The sequence below is a fragment of the Lithobates pipiens genome, unplaced genomic scaffold, assembly GCF_037356315.1.
Source record: "Lithobates pipiens isolate NorthernLeopardFrog02 unplaced genomic scaffold, aLitPip1_a1.2 Scaffold_22, whole genome shotgun sequence".
Classification (NCBI taxonomy): Eukaryota; Metazoa; Chordata; class Amphibia; order Anura; family Ranidae; genus Lithobates; species Lithobates pipiens.
The window spans coordinates 63,872,869-63,896,077 of record NW_027507784.1 but is presented as its reverse complement, the minus strand read 5'-3'; the positions used below and the strand labels follow the sequence as shown (position 1 = coordinate 63,896,077).

The 23,209-nt window shown below is 42.4% G+C and overlaps 1 protein-coding gene across 9 annotated transcripts in view; it reads left to right on the top strand.

Annotated features, from left to right (window-relative positions):
* The window catches only part of FMNL2 (formin like 2), a 344,784-nt gene that overhangs the window by 298,174 nt on the left and 23,401 nt on the right, over positions 1-23,209 (top strand). For all 9 annotated transcript variants that reach the window (XM_077447676.1, XM_077447681.1, XM_077447679.1 and 6 more), the window contains 9 exons: positions 280-482; positions 3,675-3,909; positions 4,121-4,189; positions 4,290-4,370; positions 6,234-6,363; positions 9,237-9,400; positions 11,590-11,691; positions 15,604-15,702; positions 18,267-18,390. In XM_077447676.1, coding sequence (XP_077303802.1) covers positions 280-482; positions 3,675-3,909; positions 4,121-4,189; positions 4,290-4,370; positions 6,234-6,363; positions 9,237-9,400; positions 11,590-11,691; positions 15,604-15,702; positions 18,267-18,390 — 1,207 coding nt within the window. The remainder of the gene's footprint in view (positions 1-279; positions 483-3,674; positions 3,910-4,120; positions 4,190-4,289; positions 4,371-6,233; positions 6,364-9,236; positions 9,401-11,589; positions 11,692-15,603; positions 15,703-18,266; positions 18,391-23,209) is intronic.

Below are 23,209 nucleotides of genomic sequence, written 5' to 3'. Positions count from 1 at the left end.
ATGGACATTCTTAGACTTCAGTCTTCTCTCGTTCCCTATGTAAAACCATTGCCTAGCTAAAAACATGTACAAGCTAATTGCTAATCTTATGTTGCCAGGATAAAGGGTTTCCAAAAGGGAAATATGCAAATCTAGTCTTGTTGGAATGAAGAAAGCAATCAAATGGGTTCAAACTGCCTAATCTATTTTCTGTCTTATTACATTTTTTTTCTCCTTATAGTTGAAAAAACAGCATAGCATCAATTGTAATTATGATGTAACCACCATTTCTTTATCTAGGATTTAAACGTTGACGAATTTGAAGACATTTTTAAGACAAAGGCCCAGGGCCCGCCCATTGATGTCACCTCCAGCAAGCAGAAAGTAACACCTAAAGGCTCCAACAAGGTGACATTGCTTGATGCCAACAGAGCCAAGAACCTGGCCATAACCTTGAGGAAAGCAGGCAAGACAGCAGAGGAAATCTGTCGAGCCATTCAGCAGTAAGTCGTGAAGTTCTGGGAATAAAAATACTGCAGATTAGGAGATTACTGCAGATCTCGTTATGTAATTGACTCAGCACAGTGTTTTTCCAGGTTCTGATGACCTGTCCCCTGAGCGCATGATTTTTATTTCTGTAAAGGTGTTCCTGACATCATTATTTCCAGCACTTGGAAGGACCAGTGATTTATTAAAGATTTATTAAAGGAGCAGGAATAAATAACTAAAAGTTTCAAGAATTTGCAAATACCTATTCATTAAAGATCATCACTAAACCATTCATTTCAGCAAAAATATTCCCGAAAGATTATACAGTATCTCACAAAACTGAGTACACCCCTCACATTTTTGTAACTATTTTATATCTTTTCATGTGACAACACCAAAGAAATTACACTTTGTTACAATGTAAAGTAGTGAGTGTACAGCTTGTATAACAATGTCAATTTGCTGTCCCCTCAAAATAAATCAACACACAGCCATTAATGTCTAAACCGCTGGCAACAAAAGTGAGTACACCCCTAAGTGAAAATGTCCAAATTGGGCCTAACGTGTCAATATTTTGTGTGGCCACCAATATTTTTCAGCACTGCTTTAACCCTCTTGGGCTTGGAGTTCACCAGAGCTTCACATGTTGCCACTGGAGTCCTCTTCCACTCCTCCATGACAACATCACGGAGCTGGTGGATGTTAGAGATCCTCCACCTTCCATTTGAGGATACCCCACAAATACTCAATAGAGTTTAGATCTGCAAGCATGCTTGGCCAGTCCATCACCTTTACCCTAAGCTTCTTTAGCAAGGCAGTGGTCTTGGAGGTGTGTTTGGGATTATTATCATGTTGAAATACTGCTGTAAGAGACACGCTGTATGCGCGGGCATACAGAACCTGGCTGATCGCAGGTGCGCCAATACGCATGCGCAAAGGAATGTGCGCACTCACGGGAGCACGTCCACAGTCCCCTTTGATGCCAGATGGCCTATTTAAAGAGCACTCTGACCCTTGCTCAATGATGACTGGTCTTCAGCTGTTTCCCTGTGTCCTGCCTGTATCCCGTTTAATCATCCATTGCTGACCTGGCTTACTACTGACATATCCTTTTGGATTCCGATTATACTGCTGATTACTGGTTCCTGATTCCGGCTTATCCACGATATTGCTTCGGTCTGATGCCCTGGTACTTCGCAGCCCGCTCGCTGCTGACTCTGGCTAATCCTCTGACTTCACTTCTGTTTCCTGTCTGGCTCCACGCCTCCTCCGAGTACCTGAGCGAGCTTCCTCTCTTCCGAGCCCCATTTAACACACTCCTGTCTCCTGTCCGCATTTCCTGAAACTGCATGCCTGGTGGATTTCCCCTTTAACCTCGGTTGATCTACCCAGCATCATCACAGTTCTGGACTTGATGTTTTGAATCTCTAAGTCTACGACTTCTGTCACAAGCTCTGCAACCTACACCTACAGGCACTTGTGTTCTTCCTGTCCCTTGGCACCCTCTGTCTCACTCCCAGTTGGGCCTGGGCTGGAGATACAAGGGAGGCTGACCTCATCATTTCAGACTCCAACCAGGTACATGAGAACTATCCTGTTTAGACATTAATGGCTGTGTGTTGAGTTATTTTAAGGGGACAGCAAATTTACACTGTTATACAAGCTGTGCATTCACTACTTTACATTGTAGCAAAGTGTAATTTCTTCAGTGTTGTCACATGAAAAAATATAATGACACATTTACAAAACTGTGAGGGGTGTATATGCTGTTAACATATTCCGTGCATGGTATTTCCATTGATATCAAAAAGCCCCAAGACCGCTGCTGGGTGCCGCCATCTTAGATGTGATGTCTCCAGCCCCAGCAGACTCAGAGTTGTCACTCAAGTGACACACTGTGGTATTCCTCATCACTCCTCCCCAGCAGCTACATAAAAATATATCTTGAGGGGTGGAGGAGCTGGGCCAGTACAGAGAGTAATTACACACTCCAAAAAGAAGAAGGGGCTGTGATGTGCAAGGGGGTAGAGGGATGGGCTAGGGAATGCTGGAGTAGTCAAATTAACTAGCAGTGTAGTTGCAGATTAGATGCTCCGGTGCCAACTTTATAATTTGGAAATCAGTAATCCATTGGCTGTGTGGTTTTTCCCTTGGTTATGAAAAGATTGTGCATCCTACTGATATATGACATTTCCAGGTCCCTCAAGACACTGTGTCTCCTCCACAACATCTTTGAACAATGGATTGGCTTATTGGTCTCTGTGACAGAGTTGTGAATATAATGGACGTTTTTAACGCTTGAACTCCGTGAATCAGATAGACATCGTTCATAAATATTATGTACATGCTACTATTGTGCATTTTGTCTGAGCACAAGAACAGCCATTTTGTTTCCCTGAAAACTATGATTGTTATTATTACTTATTACTTGCGTTGTTTAAATTGCACGAATTGTATTGTGCAGGGTATTTAGCTTCAGGAAATAAAATTAGAAGAATTTTAATTACTCAGCAGACAATGAAACAAACATCTCTCTCTCGCTTTTCGTCTAAGGGAAAATAGATTACAGGATTCAAGGACAGGGAGTTCTGGCCTCAATGGGAAGAGAGATGAATTTTATTTATAACAAAAAATGGTTAATGTTAGTCTCCGCACAAAATATTTTTTAACATTTCCCTTCCTCCTTCTGGCCTCCCCAGAAAAGCAAAGCTCGTATTATTTTTACTAAGTGGCACAAGCTCATCTCCTATGCTTTCGATGTGTTCAGTTTTCCAGAGCCGGGATCCAAGGGGGCACCCTGCATCATTCCCTCTATATGCAGCAGGGTGCCTTCATGAATAATGCATCATGTGCTTATTGACAGGGAGTGGAAGGCTTATCAGCAGTGACTATGCTGATAATCCACCTAAATGTAGTGAAGTAGCCTTGTATGGCTGCTGAGGGTGACAACACTGCAGTGAATTCAACGCAAGCCCTGTAGCATTGTCACTTTCCAGGAGGAAGACTAGAAGGCTGGCAGGATTACCAGGTACTTTTGAAAAGGGGAAACACTATTTTGGTAAATGCAATTTTTGCACTTGCAGGTATTTTATTTCTGTGAAATGATTGCATTTTGAGAATAGCTGTACTTTATTAATGTAAACACTGTCTGTATTCTCATTATTTTTCTTTATATCTTATATCTTATTTATTGACGTCACGCTTAGGTTTGACCTGAAAACACTTCCTGTGGACTTTGTGGAATGTTTGATGAGGTTCATGCCCACAGAGGCAGAGGTGAAGGTTTTACGGACTTATGAGCGGGAAAAAAAGCCCATGGAGAACTTGACGGACGAAGATCGCTTTATGATGCAGTTCAGCAAGATAGAGCGCCTGATGCAGAAGATGACCATCATGGCATTCATTGGAAACTTTTCTGAAAGCATCCAGATGTTAACACCGGTATAGATAGAGTCAGGTTTTTCAAACCTTGAATCATTAAAGTGCTGACTATACTTAGTAGCCTATTCTTTTATAACAAGGTTAAATAGTCACTGCTCTCCATTGTTCTGCATCAGTTTTTATAAGTTCACAATTTAGTTATTTGAGTTCACCTTTTGAATGTATAAATTATATTTTTGACTGAATTGCTATTTTGTTATGTTTATTCTAGCAACTTCATGCAATAATAGCTGCCTCAGTCTCCATTAAGTCTTCTCAGAAGCTAAAGAAAATACTAGAGGTGTGTTATGGATTTGTACAGAAATATGACCGGTAACATTATGTGTCAGCCCTATTTTGAATTGAGCTGATATATGACAAATTGTTTCCTTTTTATGCAGATTATCTTGGCCCTTGGGAATTACATGAACAGCAGTAAACGTGGAGCCGTGTATGGGTTTAAACTTCAAAGCTTAGACTTGGTAAGTAAGTAGGCCAATGATACATTAGCATCAGTGTAACTAGCAAAAGGGTAGAGACTGCAAGTGTTCCTAGGACCTTAAAGTGGTTATAAACCTCTGAAAAAAGATGAACAGAGCATGTCCCTCTAGTGTGCACTTGAATAAATCAAAAGCACTTAGTGTGATTTCAGTCTGCACTGTCATTCCTCTGCAGTCTGCATTAATCACTTCCGACAGGTTATGTCAACAGCACAGAATTTGGGGGAAGGCTCTGCCTCCCTCCCAGCACATAGAAAGTGATTGACAGCCCTACCCCTGCTTTTCCCTATAGAACTGTGTAGAGAGGAGTGTGGTCCATATCCTTCACTCATGTCTCAGATTACATTCACCTCCCTGCTCTGCTGTGCTGAGTGTAATGTCAGGTCCCGCACACTTCCTGCTGGACCTGAGACATAGCCTTTGATATGTGTGTTTTAGAAGGCTGTAGAGAAGAGAGTGCTACAGATAAACAGGTACAAATTATGTAGGATGTGTTTCATCTCTGTGTATCACCTGAGGCTTGTCACTTAAGTGGGTATATGTACGGGTTCATAAACACTTTATAGACAACTTGAACTGTGAAAGCTGTACCTTAAAGTGGTTGTAAACCCTTACAACACACTTTTTGCTACAGGTAAGCCTATAATTAGGATTACCTGTATCTACCCTGGATATCTCCTATACCTGAAGAGTGTAGGAGATATCCTCTGTATTTTCATGTACCGATGTCATCGGCACATGTTCACTGAAGCAAACTGAAGCAAGGGCATGTACGTACCCTTGCTTCAGTTAGATGGTGCTCTCCACTGGCGCGCTGTCACCGCTGACAGGGCTTCCATCTTCACCCGGTCTTCCTTCCACGTTCGCATGCTCGGACCATCTAATTGGCCGAGCAGCGATGATGTCACGGATTGTGGCACGGAGCTCTGAAAGGCTGGCACGAGTATGACGGCCTTTCAGAGTGCACGTGTCGACGACAGTGCAAGTTTAAGACGTATTCACTGTACCTACAGGTAATCCGTATTATAGACTTACCTGTAGGTGCAAGTAAAAAAGAAGAGTTTAATACCACTTTAAATATGAAGACACAGGGCAAAGGAATAGACACCAGCATTACCTGTGGTCTCCCTGCAGCTGATCTTTCTGCACTACTGACTTGATAGATGCTGGACTTTGCTTCCTCATATTAGAGCTGCTCCCCTGATGACTGGTAATCAGATGACTGATAAAAGAATAATCAAGCAGCAACAGGGGGTGCAGAAAGCACAGACTTAATGAAGCAGAAGCAGGGAGAGCATTGCACTGCAGGTATGGCTTCCTCTCCAGCAAGGAGAACAGTGAGCAACGTAGTAGTGAAAACAAATGTCCCACTCCAAAATACTGGTTGATCCTGACATAAAGGTTCCTGATCAGGCGGTTCCTGTTGTGGGGTTGCTCTGTCCCAATTTGCCAGTTTTGCTCCTGAACGGTTGTTCTTTTACATGCACCCCTAAAGGGAACAGCACACATTGCTATTGGCACACACTACTTAGCCAGGGTCCACAGTTTTCACTATCAGGAAGCCAGTCCAGAGCAATGACGGGCAACCAGTTCAGGAATGAGTTCATGTAGAAAGAAAGTGGCTGGATGAAGCTTGAGGACATTGGTAGAGACTGGGACATTAGCAGGGACTGAGATACAAAACAGATGAAAACAGTGTCTTATGGAAGAAAAAAGACATTTGTTTATGGACTGCTTTAGCAAACTAAATGTCAGTTAGTTAGGGTTCATATCTACATTAAAACATGCGTGTACAAAATGTTTTAGATGTATTGTAATCAATCATATCTGTTTTATTTTATACAGCTTCTGGACACCAAGTCAACAGACAGAAAACAGACATTGCTGCACTATATATCCAATGTTGTACGGGAAAAATACTCGCTAGTCGCTCTGTTCTTCAATGAGCTCCACTATGTGGAGAAAGCTGCCGCAGGTACGATCATTTATAGGATTGCTATCCTCGGCTGGTTCTCATTAAAGCTTTGTCACTCTGGAGATGCCCATAAATGGGAAGAAAGCTTCACTGTATGTTAGAAATAAGTTGTTTTATTCTACTAAAACATGCTGATGTGTGATTTACTTTTCATATGAAACTTTTTCGCCCAATGTTTAATTACAGTAATTTGAAATGTGACGGCAAGGGGTTGTCTGGTACTACTGGAAATGGGCAGAAATGTGGGCACATGGGGTTGTCTGGTACTACTGGAAATGGGCAGAAATGTGGGCACATGGGGTTGTCTGGCAGTTTTGGGAAGAAATTACTTCCAAATATGAATGATGCTACACTGTTATAGGACTGTAGTGTGACCTATGTGCCACAGGTTATAAAGTAGAGAGTGATACTAAAACTGTGCACAAGATGGTAGTAGAAACCAAACATGCAAAAAGCAAAAACAGCTTTCAAAATGCAACTGTGAAAAACTATATTCAGGGCAAATAAAAATCTTGTATAACAAATAATGATAAATCAATCAGTGCTCATAGTAATACACATCAACATCTCACTAAATAAATAATAAGGGATGCAGGTGTGAGGAGTGAAAAGTGGTGCTCCAATCTTAACTGTGCAAACTATGAAGTAAGTAACAGGTGTCTTTTCATTCCATGCAGTGGCACCTCTATGTGAAGTGGCCTCTCACCTTACTACTGTAAGGTAACAGCATGGGAAAAATCAATAATTCCGAAATCCTCTATAGGTCTTTGCATGGATAGCTGGTGGCTTCTATATGCTCTCTGTTTCTTTTAAGGGTCCTCCTCCCATTAATCCAAGAACCAGTACTAGGTGGTGGCTCCTCTATACTGGACTTTCACTCTCACCCCGAGAGGGATGCAGAGGAAAGAAGGGGAAGCCCAATAGTGTAGTATGTAGTGTAAATGTTATTGATAAAACCAACGCAGAATGGCACTCACATTAAGCAAGATGAGACACAGTGTATCATCCAGGAGCTCCGAGTTCTTCTAACACGTCACTTCCAGTGTGCCTGTCAGCCAATCCCGTCGCGTATCGTCATGGGTCACGTGACTTCATCAGGACAAGCACAACTGATGTCCTTAAATGGTCCAATAGGGGCGTATGGTACCGTGGCCATTTTGTTGAAGTCCCCATTGTATAACATAGTGGCGGCCATTTTCTCAGTGACTTTCTATTAAAACGAATACGTCAGTCATTTTCCCGAAGTGTTTCCTTAAGACGGCAGCCATTTACCCAGAGATAACTGAGGAAATTAATACATATAAAAAGGTTGGGAATCGTAAACAACTATGAAAAGGGAATAATGGCTGAGATGATCGTGAAAATGCTTCTTAATGAAGCAGAAGGTAATAAATTAAAACAAAGGGCTAGTAAATCCTTTAATAATATGGATCCATGCATCACTTCTGATGTCTCCTGATCAGAGTTTTATATATATTTATTTTGTATTCTTCATTTTATCTCATTAATCTATTAAAGGGTTGACTAGCCCTTTAAACAGTTCACAGCCAGCCATCCCCCCTCCTGTCTGGTTACCCACACCTAGCCCCCCCCCCCCCCCAGGTTGGTTTGTACCCTGACTACAACACTTACCCCGGGGCGACAGGCGGACGGACGGCCATCTAGCTTCACTTGCATCTCCCCATCTCCTCTCCTTGCGGGTCTTCTGATTGGCTAGGAGGAGAATTAGTGTGACATTAGCAAATATTCATTCGCTAGTGTCACACAACTGGGTGGGCTCGGAGCGCAGTGCTCTGTGCCCCCGGTCCACCCTATTTTGAAGCCTATTAGAGCCTCTGGCTCTAATCACATGCTTCAACCCCCCCCCCCCGGATGCATGGATAGGGGGGGGGGCCTGTGCGCCCCTTATGGACGGGCCGCCACTGATACCCAGACATTGTAAATCAGCAACTCCAACTACAGTTCTAGAGTGGATTGCTGAACTAAACTTAGTGATGCAAATGCAGGGATTGATGGCACAACTATAAGACAGATATTATCAATTCTCTGAGACTTGCCACCCCTGGAAACTCTACCAGGATGGCCCTGATTTTTAAGTCTCTCTGAACTGATGGCCTCTACCTACTATTCACATACTGCATATCACCCCATTTCCACATCTTATTTCTCTTACCTTGTAAACCTCTTTTATTCTTCTAATTTTCCTTTTCTTTCGCATCTTTTTCCTTCGCTATGTCTTTGTATCCAAGTACCCAAATTTGACTTGATAGAATCTTGTTACAGTCCCTGACAGCAGAGCTCAGGCTGGCAAAGAGGGAAGGGGGGAGCAGTACTAGGAGCAGATCGTGTGAGCTGCATGTAAATGCAGGAAAAAAGCAAGCTGAGAGAAGGAGAGAGCAAAGGAACGACCTCATTGCTCTGCTTCTGCTCCTTCAGTGTCCAGCAGCCTGAGAGTGAAGAGTTTCCTCTTTGTATCATTTCAATATTTGCTGGAGTTTAGCTTTATTAAATGTAAGTCTTTTGCTATTAGATGTTCTGTTTGAATTATTTTCCTCTGTTTTAGTGGGCATGTACATTATAGCACAAAGCTATACATGTAGTCGCATGGTCTGACTGACCATCTGCTCTTCATGGCCAGATTCTTGCACACACATATTCAAAAACACGTGCAAAATAATCTGAGCTGAATGTTGGTTTATACCTGTGCATGGGTTCCCCAAGTCCTGATACCATTTTTTTATTTACTTGTACTGGGCTTTTTGTTATATAGTCTTTCTGTGCGGTGTGAGCTCCTTCACATGGCCTTAGAAGGTATTGCATTTATATTCCAATGTTTCACAAATTCCCAGTGAACCGTGAGTATTGTTTTGCAGTTTCCCTTGAAAATGTCCTATTGGATGTGAAAGAACTTCATCGAGGGATGGATCTGACAAAACGGGAGTACACCATGCACGACCACAACATAATGCTCAAAGAATTTATACAGAACAATGAAGGGAGGCTGAAGAAGCTGCAGGATGATGCCAAAATCTCTCAAGTAAGTCAGTACCAAATGGCGTGTTTTTCCTTGTTTTCTAGGAGATATTTGAAATCTGAAAGATGCCTAAACCCCAGATCTTTTACTTCTTTTTTTAAACTACCTGATGCCTCTGTCTGAATTATTTAGAACAGGGGTCTCCAAAGAAAGGGCCAGTTTACTGTACTCTGGACTTCAGGGCAGTGGGGGGTAGAAAATGTCTCAGGCCCAGCATCAGTGAGAATAAACATGGCCTCAAGGTTGGTAGTCATTAGGAGGAGGAATAGTACCATCATTGGAATCTGTGGAAGAAATAGTGCCCCATTGCTGGTGTCAGTGGGAGTAATAGTGCTTCATATCACTGGAAGGAATAGTGCCCGAGGGGCCAGATAAAGGCTAGCAAAGGGCCACATCTGGTCCATGGGCCTCAGTTTGGAGACCCTTGATCTAGAACATTATATACTGCACTCTGCATGCAGAGGAGATACATTCTGAGCCTTTGTTATTGTTAAATGGTCATTCCACCCAAATTAACATTTCAATTATTGGTGGAATTTGGTGGGTTGAATAACCTGTTGATTTCTTATACTTGTTTTCCAATAATGAATTCTCCCATGTGTGGACCTGGAATGTTTACTCTTGTCATTCATTTTCCTAATCTATGTCATCTAGTGGCAAGTAGCAGATAAGGTTTCCCAAACTGAAATTGGTTTACTAAAGGAGTAGAGCATGTCCACTTTGCAAGGAATTTTCACTTAGTTTAGTGAATGAGGTGAGGCTGTGTTGACATCCAACATCCAATCTTGTTCAATCAAAAATTCCTGTTTTTTTTTTGTTTGTGTTTTTACTTTTCTTTGTACATTAATTGGGTATTTTTTCCAAAATGAATTCTCACTACATTCACTGAGCTAAGTAAAAATTATTTTGGAAAGTGAACGTGTTCGACTCCTTTAGGCCGGGTTCACATTGCTGCGATGCGGGAACGCCGCGAATCCGCGGCGTTTTCCCGCATCGCACGACTCCCGCCGGCAGTTCACACTGCCCTATGCGGACGGCTGGGGGTGTCAATGTTATGTTAATGACACCCCCAGATCCGTCGGCATATCGCAGTGCGATCTGCCGACTCGCACAGGAATCGGATCGCATGGTGTGAACCCCCATGCGATCCGATTCCGTTGCGGACCCAAAAAAGGGTCCTGTGCGAGTTTGCTGCGGGACCGCTGCGAGTTCAGCCATACTATCTGTATGGCTGAACTCGCAGCACTACGGAGATCGGATGTGATTTGCTGTGCGAATCACATCCGGTTCTCCCCCCGCAGCGGTGTGAACCCTGCCTAAGTGAATGAATGCCAGAGTGTCTAGAATCATTCCCATATCACAGGAGGGTGCAGTCCATCTAATGCCTCGTACACATGATGAGATTATCGGACGAATGACCGTCCAGTTTTGTTTTTGCATGCTAGTCTCCATATTGAAACTGAAGAGTTTACAAAAGTTACGAAAATTCTTGTACGGCAGAATAAAAATTCAGAAGTGATGTCAAGTATTATATTGTATGTGTATTGTAATTTCGGACGAAGACTGTACATATTAAACAAAAATTGTACAATCTATTATCATACAAGAAAAAAAACTCTTGTTTGTTCCTTCGGATAATATCGGATGAATTGTCATGATTGGCTCTCGAGAGCTCTGTAGGATTATCGATCGCCGAATGATCACTTCGAAATCGGTATTTTTCGTCCAATTTTCTGATTGTGTGTACGGGCCTTAAATGCAAACTGTCACAGCAGTGTCAGTATGATAGCTGGGGAATAGAAAACCAAATAAAAAATAAAAGGATGGCAGATGAGAGCCAAACACCCAAAATCACACCTGAAAAATATAATGAATTATTGATATAAAGGGACAGAAGTAATACAACGTGTATAGGTATATGCTTTTGACACTGTAGTACGGCTTTTCTTGCCATTATTACTCATTTAATATTCTTCTCCTTCATGTTATATATCATAAATGTTGTTTTTACTTTACACTGGAAATAAAAAGCTGCTTCCCACGTCATCCAATCAATTTTTTCTTTCATTTTTCCATGCTGTGTTTGCAATTAGAAAGCTCCTCAAGGATTATTAGCAGATGATTAATGGAAACAATGTAATGGGATAAGGCTTTGCTGAGATAAATAATGAAGATTTCCTGTTGTTTTGCAGGATGCCTTTGATGAAGTAGTGAAATATTTTGGTGAAAATCCTAAAACCACTCCTCCATCTGTATTCTTCCCTGTTTTCGTCCGATTCGTGAAAGCCTACAAGGTCAGAAGATTTTCATTGTCTTACAGGATCAACCAACATGAAGAAAATAAGTGTCAGCTCTTCTGTCTGTCAACTTTTTAGTCCTGTTTCACATTTTTTTTTGTCTTTGTTATAGTTGCGTGTGTATTTTTAGGCAAAACTAAACCTCAGAAATATTCACCTCCACCTTCCACCCATATTTTTTTAACTTTCTGCTATTAGGCCAGGTTCACACTTGTAGGACAAATGCTCCAACATTGGAAGCTTCTGTCACATGACATGTGCAAATCAATGGTTCCCAATGAGAGCCGTCTTAACTGGTCCGACACAAGTCGGCCTGACTTTGAAAAAGGTTCCTGCACTACTTTGGTCTGACTTTGATCCAATTCAGCCCATTGAATATCATTTAAGTCTGATCAAAGTCTGATCAAAGTCAGATCATCGTCTTAACTGATCTGACTTTGGCATGTGACTTGTGCTCTGAGGCTCTTAAAGGGCAACTCAACGGCAAATAAAATAAAAAAGCCATGGGGTTCCCCCTCCAAGACCATACCAGGCCCTTCGTTCTGATATGGATTTTAAGGGGAACCTCCACGCTAAAAAAAACAGCAGTTCCCCCCCCCCCCCAAATCTATACCAGACCCTTACCTGAACCATACCAGGCCACATGCCCTCAAAATGGGAGTGTGGGTGCTTTGGGGCAGGAGGGGCCCTGCGCCCCCCCCCCCCCACCCCAAAGCACCTTGTCCCCATGTTGATAAGGATAGTTGTCGGGGTCTGTGGGTGGGGGGCTTATCGCAATCTGGAAGCCCCCTTTAACAAGGGGGCCCCCAGATCCCGGCCCCCCCTCTATCTGAATGAGTAAGGGGTACATTGTACCCATTCAACTAAAAAAAAGTTTTAACAATAAAAACAGTACACAGGTTTTTGCTAAGTAATTTATTAAATCAACTCCGGCGTCTCTTCTGATTTCTTCTCCCCTCTCTGGCTCTTCTCCCTGTTCCGGAGATGTTGTCTCCCTCTGCCATTTCTTCTCCTCTCTGCGTTATCTTCTCCCTCTTCTGCCGGGTCTCCTCTTTCCAATATCTTCTGCCTCTGCCAGCGCAGAGAGGAGACCCGGAAGAAGAAGAAGACATCAGCGGAGAGAGGAGACCCAGAAGAAGAGGGAGATGACAGAGCAGAGAGGAGAAGAACCGGCAAAAGGAGAAGACATCTCCAGAGGAGGGAAAAGGGCCGGAGAGGGAAAATAAATCGGAAGAGACGCTGGAGCTGATTTAATAAACGACTTTGTCAAAAGTGTACTGTTTTTTTGCCATAGAGTTTTCCCTAAAGATCCGTACCAGACACAAAGTGCCTGATATTGCCGGGATCGAAGTCAGATCCCCGTTGATTGAAGTCAGATGGATGTCGGACTTCAAGTCGCAGGGCAAAGTCGGATTCAGTCGTACAACTGTCGTGTCGTACTAGTGTGAACCTGGCCTTAAACCCAATAAAAAAAAATAAAAAAATCGAATTTCTACATCAATTTAGGTCAATATGTATTCTGCTACATATGTTTGGTAAAAAAATCCTAATAAGCATATATTGATTGATTTGCTCAAAAGTCATAGTGTATATATTTATTTATTTTATTAGTAATGGCAGCGATCAGAGACTTATAGCGGGACTGCGATATTGCGGCGGACAAATCGGACACCTAATTGACATTTTTCACACTTTTTCGGGACCTGTGACAATAATATAATGATCAGTGCTAACAAATATGCACTGTCACTTTCCTAATGACACTGGCAGGGAAGGGAGTTAACACCAGGGGCGATCACAGGGTTAAATGTGTTCCTATGGAGTTCTTATTAACTGTGGGGGAGATTCTTTGACTGGGGAAAGGTAAAGAGCAGAAATTTCCCTCCCACAGAACGGCGGTCTGCCTTGTTTACATCCCCTGTCTCCCAAACGATTGATGGACATTGCGTCCACCAGACCTGCTGATTGGCTCCTGTTGTGTCCAATCACAACTGGAGCAGGTCACCGATGGGCCACGCGTTTCCCCCCCCCAGGACCGAAAGTGTTAGGTCACTTACTAAGAACGTTATCTGGCACAGAGCAGCCGCCCTGCCGCAGTATATGTGCGTGGGGCGGTCTGCAAGCAGTTACAGCGGTAGTAAGCGATGGCATTGGTGGTGAAGTCAGAGATGAAAGTCAGGATGAAAAGCCCATCGTTTTAATCTCCAGAAATAAAATCAGCAATGGAAGCCCCCTATTTTTATCCTGACAGCTTCCCTTTAAATGATTCTACTTATTCTTCATTCAGTATACCTCGTGTACCTCGAAGACAATCAACTGTCACACTACGAAATGCCAGTAAAGCTGAATCAGTGACATTCAATGTGCCTCCATTCATGCGATTACCTATCGAGGGGTATGTCACTTCTTCAGTCAGTCATTTATAGATATATTGTTATTTTTTAAAAATAGGTGCACACATTCTAAAGACTTTGCATAACAATATATTTAAATCTTATGCAATATAAAGATAAACTACATATATGGAATCAATTATTTTTTTTATCTATACAGTTCATCCAGTTCTAAAATTTACACAGCTCAGTCACACAACACAACCCTGTCTTACTTGGGCAGAAGGCTTTTACTCTGTTACAGTTAGGATTCCTCGCCACCCCCCCCCCCCCCCCACCTGTGACTAGACATTGAAAGGAGACGCAGCACAGTGACGAGCTCATCTTTCTGTCGTTACGCTCTCTCCTCTTATCAGCATGCTCCTGGCACTGCAGCACATCTGACCGGGCTGTTGTGCTGCTTCCCTCTCCCATACTCTGAGCTCTGCTGTACAAAGACTAAAAGAGGCAGCTACCAAGTAAAATTCTGCGACCGGACTTGTTGACAGACTAGGACTTTCGGCAGAGTTCCGACCGACATTCCAAATGAACGGGCTTGGCCACACACAATCACACCAAAGTCAGACGGATTCGAACGTGATGACGTACGACCGGACTGGAATAAGGAAATTCATAGCCAGTAGCCAATAGCTGCCCTAGCGTCGGTTTTTGTCCATCGGACTAGCATACACACGAACGGATTTCTCGATAGGAACTGGTTCCGGCCAAAAATTTGAAACATGTTCTATTTCTAAACTCCGTCAGATTTTTGGACAGCAAAGGTCCGATGGAGCCCACACACGATCGAATTGTCCGACGGATTGTTCCGTATGACCTTTGCTGTCGAAACGTCCAGTCGTGTGTACGCGGCATTTGGCCCCTTTCACACGGGCTTTCCAATCAGGTCCACCTGTTAGTTTCAGATGGACCTGATCGGACACTCCATTCAACTCCATGGGGCAGCGGATGGCAGCTGTGACATGTCTGCTGACACCTGCTGCTTTCCGATCCGATCCTGTCCGCCAAATCCAGGCAAATGGTGACCTTATTTTCCATCCATCTGGCAGATCGGATCGGATGAAGATGGACATGCAGGATTTTTTTATCCAATCTCCCCATAGAGGAGAGCGGTGCTCTGGCAGGTCCGTCTCCGCACAGTGAGTGAAGACGGACCTGTCATCTGCCTCCTCAGCGGGGATCAACGGATCGATACCTGCTGAGCAAGCAGAGTCCATCAAAAGGACAATTGTGTGAAAAGAACCCTACTCGGCTCGCATTAAAAATAATAGGAATAAAAGAATGTTTTAATTAATTTGTGGCTTTTATATTTAGCAGGAAATCAGCTTTAATGTCTACTAGCATAGTCAGTATGGCAATTAGAGGTGGTGAAGGAAGAAAAATGAATTGTAATTGAAATCATTTTTTTTTTGTTTGCATGTTTCAGTCAGTTCAGTATGGTTATTGGACAGGTTTTCATGTGTTAAAATTCTACTTATGGCAGGTTATTCTCAATTTTCTTTCGTTTTCTGTCTCTTAGCTAGCAGATGAGGAGAATGAACTAAGAAAAAAACAGGAACAGGCCCTCATGGAGAAACTCTTAGAACAAGAAGCCATGATGGACCAACAAGATCAAAAGGTTCCACTTTATTAATATGCTAGAAAAACTGTGTTTTTTTTATTGTTCACCTGAAACAGCTTTGAATTGAAAGTGGTAGTAAACCACCAACTATTTTTTTTTAAACCTGCTAAATAAAGCCATAATGTGCTAGTATGCATCGCACACTAGCACATTATGTGAAACTTACCTTGGAATGAAGCCCTTCAAGCGGCGAGTTGCCACATTCGTGGACTCCGGCTGTGTGACTGTACAGCTGTGTGCCCGGGAGCCTCTGTTTATGGCACAAGACTCTAAAGGAATGGCCTGGGTGGCCATTTTTTTTCAGAGCTCATGCGCTAGTGATGTCGCCGGCTGCATGTACAGTAAATATCTCCTAAATAGTGCACGTTTAGGAGATATTTACAGTACCTATAGGTAAGCCTTATTATAGGCTTAAGCCCCATACACACTATCAGATTTTCTGCTGATTTTCGTCTGCAGATTTACCAAAACCATGCAGTGCGAGGGTCTGCCTGATTGCATACAAATTGAAACTCCTAAGGTTTGACTTCATATTATATGGTTTTGGTAAATCTGAAGGAAAAGAAATCAGCAGAAAATCTGAACGTGTCTATGGGGCTTTACCGATAGGTAAAAGTCATCTATGGGAGTTTACTCCCACTTTAAGACCAGCATAATGAAAAAACAATTCAAGCACCTTAGATACCGTATTCATTTATTGTAATTTGTTCAGCTAGGATGTGGATTTTATTTCTGATGCAAAGATACAGTAGATGCACAACTTTGTATGGGAAACATTGTCATCAATAACACGGCATAACCATGAAAAACATGGATAAAATGTCAAGATGTTGCATTAACAAACACAATATACTTGCAAATTACAGAGTACGACTTTAACCTGTACCTAAAGCCAAAACTTTTTTTATAATGTTGAATAGCACAATGTAGGGTAAGGCCATGTTCATATGGGGTAATTATATCCATGCCCCTTGCAGGGCTATGTTTAACCACAGGTGTTCTTCGCATCCCCGTGCAGGCAGTGCCCTTCGTGTCTATTGGGACACAGCATGGACAGAGCCGCTGGGGGTTATTTACGAAATACTTTGCACTGAAAGTGCACTTGGAAGTGTAGTTGCTCTAAATCTGAGGGGTAGATCTGAAATGAGTGGAAGCTCTGCTGATTTTATCATCCAATCATGTGCAAGCTAAAATGCTGTTTTTGTTTTTTTTTGTTTTTTTCTTCCTTGCATGCCCCCCCCCCCCCCCCCCCCTGATCTACAGTGACTTTACTTCCAAGTGCACTTGCAGTGCAAAGTGGATTTTCCTTTAGTAAATAACCCACACTGTGTCCCAATATGAGAAACCTATGGGTACTGATGCATGTCCCCGACCTCACCCTGGGTGCGTTCAGTGCGCCTGCACCTGAATGGATATCACATTGGAAGCAGCCGATCTATCTGTGCAGCCGATCTATCTGTGCAGCCGCTGGGTCCCAATACACATGAATAAGACTGCCTGCATGGGGATGCACAGAACACCTGCATGGGGCATGGATGTAATTGTCCCATGTGAATGAGGCCTTAAAACTACTGATAGATTTTTATTCCAGTCTGTGTCTCCTCTGGGGAGATTCATCCACTCTGCTTGACCCTATGACTATGGTCGCCAATACAAAAAGTGATGGGAAATCCAACATTTGGATTTGTTACCAGAATAGGAATAGAGAAGTCTTCCAATAGGGAGACCTATCCCAGTGACAGGTGTCTAATTGGGATTTGCATCACTTTGGAGAAATTTCTTCTCACTTCCTGTTGTGTTTAATGGGCAGGACATGAAGGGAAATCTCCTTAACAAGACATGGATGACAAAAAAAAAAAACAACTAACAGGGGTTTATATATCATTTCCTATGTAACGTGTTTCTAAAGCCTAAACATTTTTTACCCTTCACATCTAAGGGTAAAACAAAACCTAAATGCCTAAGTGCAATTTTGACATATGTTAGTAAAACCGTACATATCATCACAACTCCCAGCACAAAGGGAGAAACGCATATATGCAACCCCATGTAAAAAAGCCCAGTGCAGTGAGGCCGCATATGTGTGTTATGCCGGCGTGATTGGGTTAATGTATTCCTTGCATTAAGGTAAAAAATGTTTAGATATCAGTATCCCCCTCTCACCCCCCCCCCCCTTCACTTACCTGGGCCCTCATTTGATCCAGTGCTGTGTACGTCTGCATCTCTTCTCTCCACTCACTTCTGGATCTTGCTGGCTTTGCTGGGGCACCAGGAGCCATTGGAGTGGAGGGCGGGGGGTGTCAATGGACGCAGAAGAAGGGCTCTGGAGCGAGCACTCATGAGTGTCCCCATGGAAAGCAGTTTCCCATGGGGACACTGGACAGAGACAGCGAGTAGGGGCCAGGAGCACCGGTGGTGGTGGACCCGAGAATCTCTTTAAGATGATTAAAAAACATTTTGGGTTTGCATACACTAAGCTTCTTCATGCAAACATTTTCTTGCTACACTTTTTGGCATGTGGTCCATTGTCTACAATAATCCATTATGTTGCTTTCTTGCAGTCTCCTTCACATAAATCTAAACGTCAGCAGCTAGAGTTAATAGCAGAGCTGAGGAGGAAACAAGTCAAAGATAATAGACATGTTTATGAAGGCAAAGATGGAGCCATTGAGGATATAATCACAGGTAAGAGCTATTCTTGTTTTCTATTGGCCTGGCTTATCATGTCCTGACCAATCGCGTAACGTTGTTTTAGCCAGACTGTTGATTTTGGTAGATGGCACTATACAGGTAGATTACACCAGCCTTGCACTGATTTGTGCAAGTAGTGTGGCAGGTGTGAATGACATGCTTCACAACCAGGTAAAGGATTAGTTAAGAAATAAGCAGAAAAGGTTTCAAGGCTAAAAGTTTTCTAGATGTTCCACACATAAAATATCAACATGGTAAGAATTTGAGCCAAAAGAACATGTGCCCTTGGCTGTTATTAGGGCATTCCCCTGTGACAAGAGCAATACAGTGTTACCATAATAACATTGTACTACCCTGGGGAAGCAATTTTTTTTTTACACATTATGATTGCTTATATCAGTGAATTTCAGTGGTATAAACAACCATTTTTACTGAATGAAACAAATTCATTTAGTATTTATTGTTGGGATTACCTGTGATTGGCCACAGCTAATCACATGGTACAGGTGGGCTGTGATTGGCCCTGTCTGTACTATGTGATCACTGTCACCAATCACAGCTAGCAACACAATTGTACACAATAAGTGGCATGAAAGGAAGCCATTCATTGTTTGTCATGTGATTTGCCGTGATTGGTCACAGCAATCAAATGTTACCGACTATGGTTTGGTACAGTGATCAGCCATCAGCTGTGTCCGATGACAGATCACACCTGGAACTTCGAAAGTCCCACCCGGCCATCACAATTGGGGGGTGGTTAAAGAAGAATTTCAGGTATGGCATGTTTTACATAGTTACATTGATCCAGATCATGACATCACTGCCCTGCCTTTCCACCTTGTCCATTTAGAGAAAGCTTTGCATTCAGTGAGAAAATGCTAATCATTTTCTGAATGGCGCCCTGTGCAAATCATTTGACCTCCTCTGTTCATAATGCAGAAGGGGAGCTGGAAGGGATTACTGAAGGAGTTCCCTTCTAGTGATTTCCCACTCATAGAGGGATCCCACAGGTATGGTATATGCATAGTTACATTGATCCAAGCTGGACCAATGGTACTATTTCAAAGGTGCTATGCCTGGAATTCTTCTTTAAGTTTTTATTGCAATCTGTGACCCTACTGGGGAGATTTCACCTCACTTCCTGTCTCTGTGACAGCAGGACAAGAAATGAAGGGATATGTTTTCAATGTCAAAAAGGCACAGAAAGTAAAGAAATAACCCAATAGAGGTTCTCACTGGAGAGATTTCTCACTTCCTATGTCAACGGGATATCAGGGAAAATCGGGGACACACACTACAAATCAGAACCTGACAATGGTTCTATCCTATCCACTCTTTATTCAAACAAAAAAATGTTTTGGCTGGAGTTGGGCTTTAGCATACCATATGGGTGGAGAGCAGAGGAAGTGCAGCATCCTAGAGCAGCCAATCAGATTTTGACTTACTGTAAATGCGCTAGTAAAATATGAATTCTGTTTGGTTGCTTTGAGATACTACATTTTGCATTTTCTTTATTTTGTTAAATAAGTCTGATGATTTGCTATGTCAAATACCAACGATTTTACTGTATAATGTTTCATGCATCAGCTATTACCAATTACCCGGGGTTCTTATCAGGTACTGCTCTGATTTATGTTCTTTACTAGTCCAGTGGAGCTTGTTAGGATAAAGGCCAACTTATTGCTTTTTAGTGCATAGACGACTGCAGGTTGAGGAACTTCTCAGCACTGCAGCCAATAACATGCAATCTTGTAGATGTCTAAGTAGAGACACTTGATTTGTGTATGCCCAAGCCCTGCTCTCTCCTCCAATCACTCGAGGATAACTGCATCTTGCTTCTCTATGAATTACACTAACAGAACGTTTTCTCAGTGGACTGTCTTCTATTTATATGTCTCATGAAAAGCTTTAGCAAGGAGCTGTAAAGGTACCCATTTGCACTCAGGAACTGCCATTCCACATTGTTGAGTCAGCCAAACACATAATACTTCTATAATCAGGTTAAATCAATGTATGGCTATCAATGTATGTGTCAAAGAAATATACCTCTTGCTATGATCACCTCTATTACACAGAACATTTTCATATTTTAATGGCAGACCTGGCTTGGAATATTGTAAAAACATGTAAAGTTTATATGAAGTTTTTGTAGTTTTACTCATGATAGAACAAAATAGTGGCCAATAATTAAACTGAGAAAAGCTAACTCTTTGCCTCTGCCACCTACAGGCACAGGTCTACTGTGCCTAATGGTAAATCCATCCCTGCACATTGCATAGTGGTGAAACTGTCTATCCACCCATTTCTCCACCCATGGGTCTGAAAAGGGGTCTGCAGAGTTCAAACCATATGTAAGCAAAAAAAGGCAGCTTCATATAATGGATAACTAAGGTATGGATCTGTCTCCTGACAAAGTGCAACAGCTCAATGTGGACATGCAAGATCTTAAAAGGAGATCTGAAGAGATGTTTCATCTCACTGCTTTGAGCATGACCAACACCAATCTCATTCCAGCGTAAAGTATATCACTCAAATAAAAAGTCACACAGGTATTCCTGAGTATGGGTACCTTGACAGTACCTAGCATACTGTTTATTTGGTATACTCCTCTGATTTATAATGTCAAACCCGCGAGGGCATTGTAAGTAATCCTTAAAAACACTTAATACAAATGTTTATTTAAAACAAAAATTACAGTAATTTTAAAGCAATATTTGCATAAAAGAGTAATTACCAGTATTTTCCTTCCTGTTACATAGCCTAGAAAAGGGCCTCCTGAGTTTCCATACAGATACTGACTTCCAAAAAGTCAATGCATAGACACCGGCCTACATGCAGAAATGCACTGCCAAGACTTTAATTGTCTTATCAAGAGACCCAGTCATTGTGACATGGGATGAGGCAAGAGCGGGCCTATTCTCTGACTATCATTATTCAGTATTTGCTTTGGCAGTTCAGGAACATGTTAAGAGAGCTCTTGAAGGCAGCACGTAACAGGAAAGTGTGTACTGGAACCTTCTATTTATTGCAACTGTTTTCTTTAAGTGGAGCTAAAATATGAGAGCTGCCACTACTAGATTATTTTCTTCACTATCTTCATCTCTATCTAATGAGTCACTGACCTGAAAGATAAATGCGGGGTAAAAGCTCAGACTTCAATGGCTACTTCCTTTGTTCCAGGTCAGTGACTAACTAGGTAGTGAAGCCAGGAATAGGATGTGAGTCCAGATCCTGTACCTTTAAAAACAAGGCCACTGTGGCAGCTTCTTTATTTCTGTAACCACATGAAAAAGCGCCTACTACAATGCCTTTTATTTTGAATGGATCAGAATGTCCCTGCTGAAGCCTCATCATTAGAATGTAAAGTAAAGGAATTTTGTGCTTGAGCTGCTCTCAGTAGCAGCCATTATAGGATATATAGGACTCCTGAACATGGACATTTCTTTAAATGAATCTATACTGAGGGAACATGTAGATCGCCATTGTTGCTGTCTCCTTCTAAAAGTGATAGTTCTCTGCCTTTCATGCTAATCCATTGGCATTCAATACTTTTGCATTGCTGACTTAGAACAAGGATTTATGCTTGTTTTAGATCAGTGACTCAAAGTATGTAAGCCAGGCCAGAGACAGCTAGCTTTAGGAGGTCAGCGCTGGTAGCTTCCATGTTTTTCCAAGTACTGGCATACACTCCAAAGGGCTAAGGCAGGTTTAATCTCTTCCTACTTAGAGATGTGACCACTTTCCAGTAACAGTTATCCACATGATTGGAGCATTGTGTGATTATCTAAGCCCTTGTACACACGATCGGAGATTCCGACAACCAAATCCGTCGGATTTCGTCCGTCGGATTTTGTCAGTCGGATTTTGTCCGAAACTGTTGTATACACATGGTCGGACGAAGTTGTCGGAAAATCCGAACGTTCAGAACGTAATGACGTTATTTCGTTACGACGGGACTATGTTCAGGCTAGTAGCTGATGTAGGAATTTGATCTGAGCATGCGTGGCACTTTGTCCGATCGGAATTCTCTACACATGATCGGAGTATGTCCAATCGAAACATTTTGTCGGAAAATATTTCCGGCAAGTTGGAAAATTTGGTCCGACGGATATTCCGACGGAAACAGTCCGATGCATACCACACACAGTCAGAATATCCGACAAAACGCTCTGATCGGACACATTCCGTCGGAATCTCCGATCGTGTGTACAAGGGCTAAGACTGATTGAAGCTACCAACAATTTGTGTAGCTTACTCAATTGGAAGTTATTTACTCCAGTGGTCATCAACCCTGTCCTAAGGGCCCACTAACAGGCCAGGTTTTATTTATTACCTTGGGGAGATGCAGACTAGAATACTGCAATCACTGAGCAGCAAATGATTTCACCTGCAATGTATTTCAGTTATCTTGCACACCTGGCCTGGTAGTGGGCCCCGAGGACAGGGTTGATGACCACTGATTTACTAATTTTGCTTTGCAACCAGTTTCTACTTTTAGTAATGAGTGGCTAGCAGTTATAGTAGAATGATTGACCTACTAAAAATCTCTTGAATAACTCTAGGTTAGTGAAGTGACTGCCAGCAAGTGGTTAAATCTCTCAGTAGAAACCAATTAAACTGTCCTTTTTAAAAGATCTGAAGTGCTTCCAAAAGTGTAACTGGACCATACACCAGTCCTCAGAAACTGTCTGTGTAACCTAACAGCAACCAATTTGTTTTTTGACCTCCATTGTAAAGCCGGCCTTAGATGGTGTTGAGGGAAAGAAAATCTCTAGATTTCCCCATCCACACCGTCAGTGTTGGTGGGGGAATC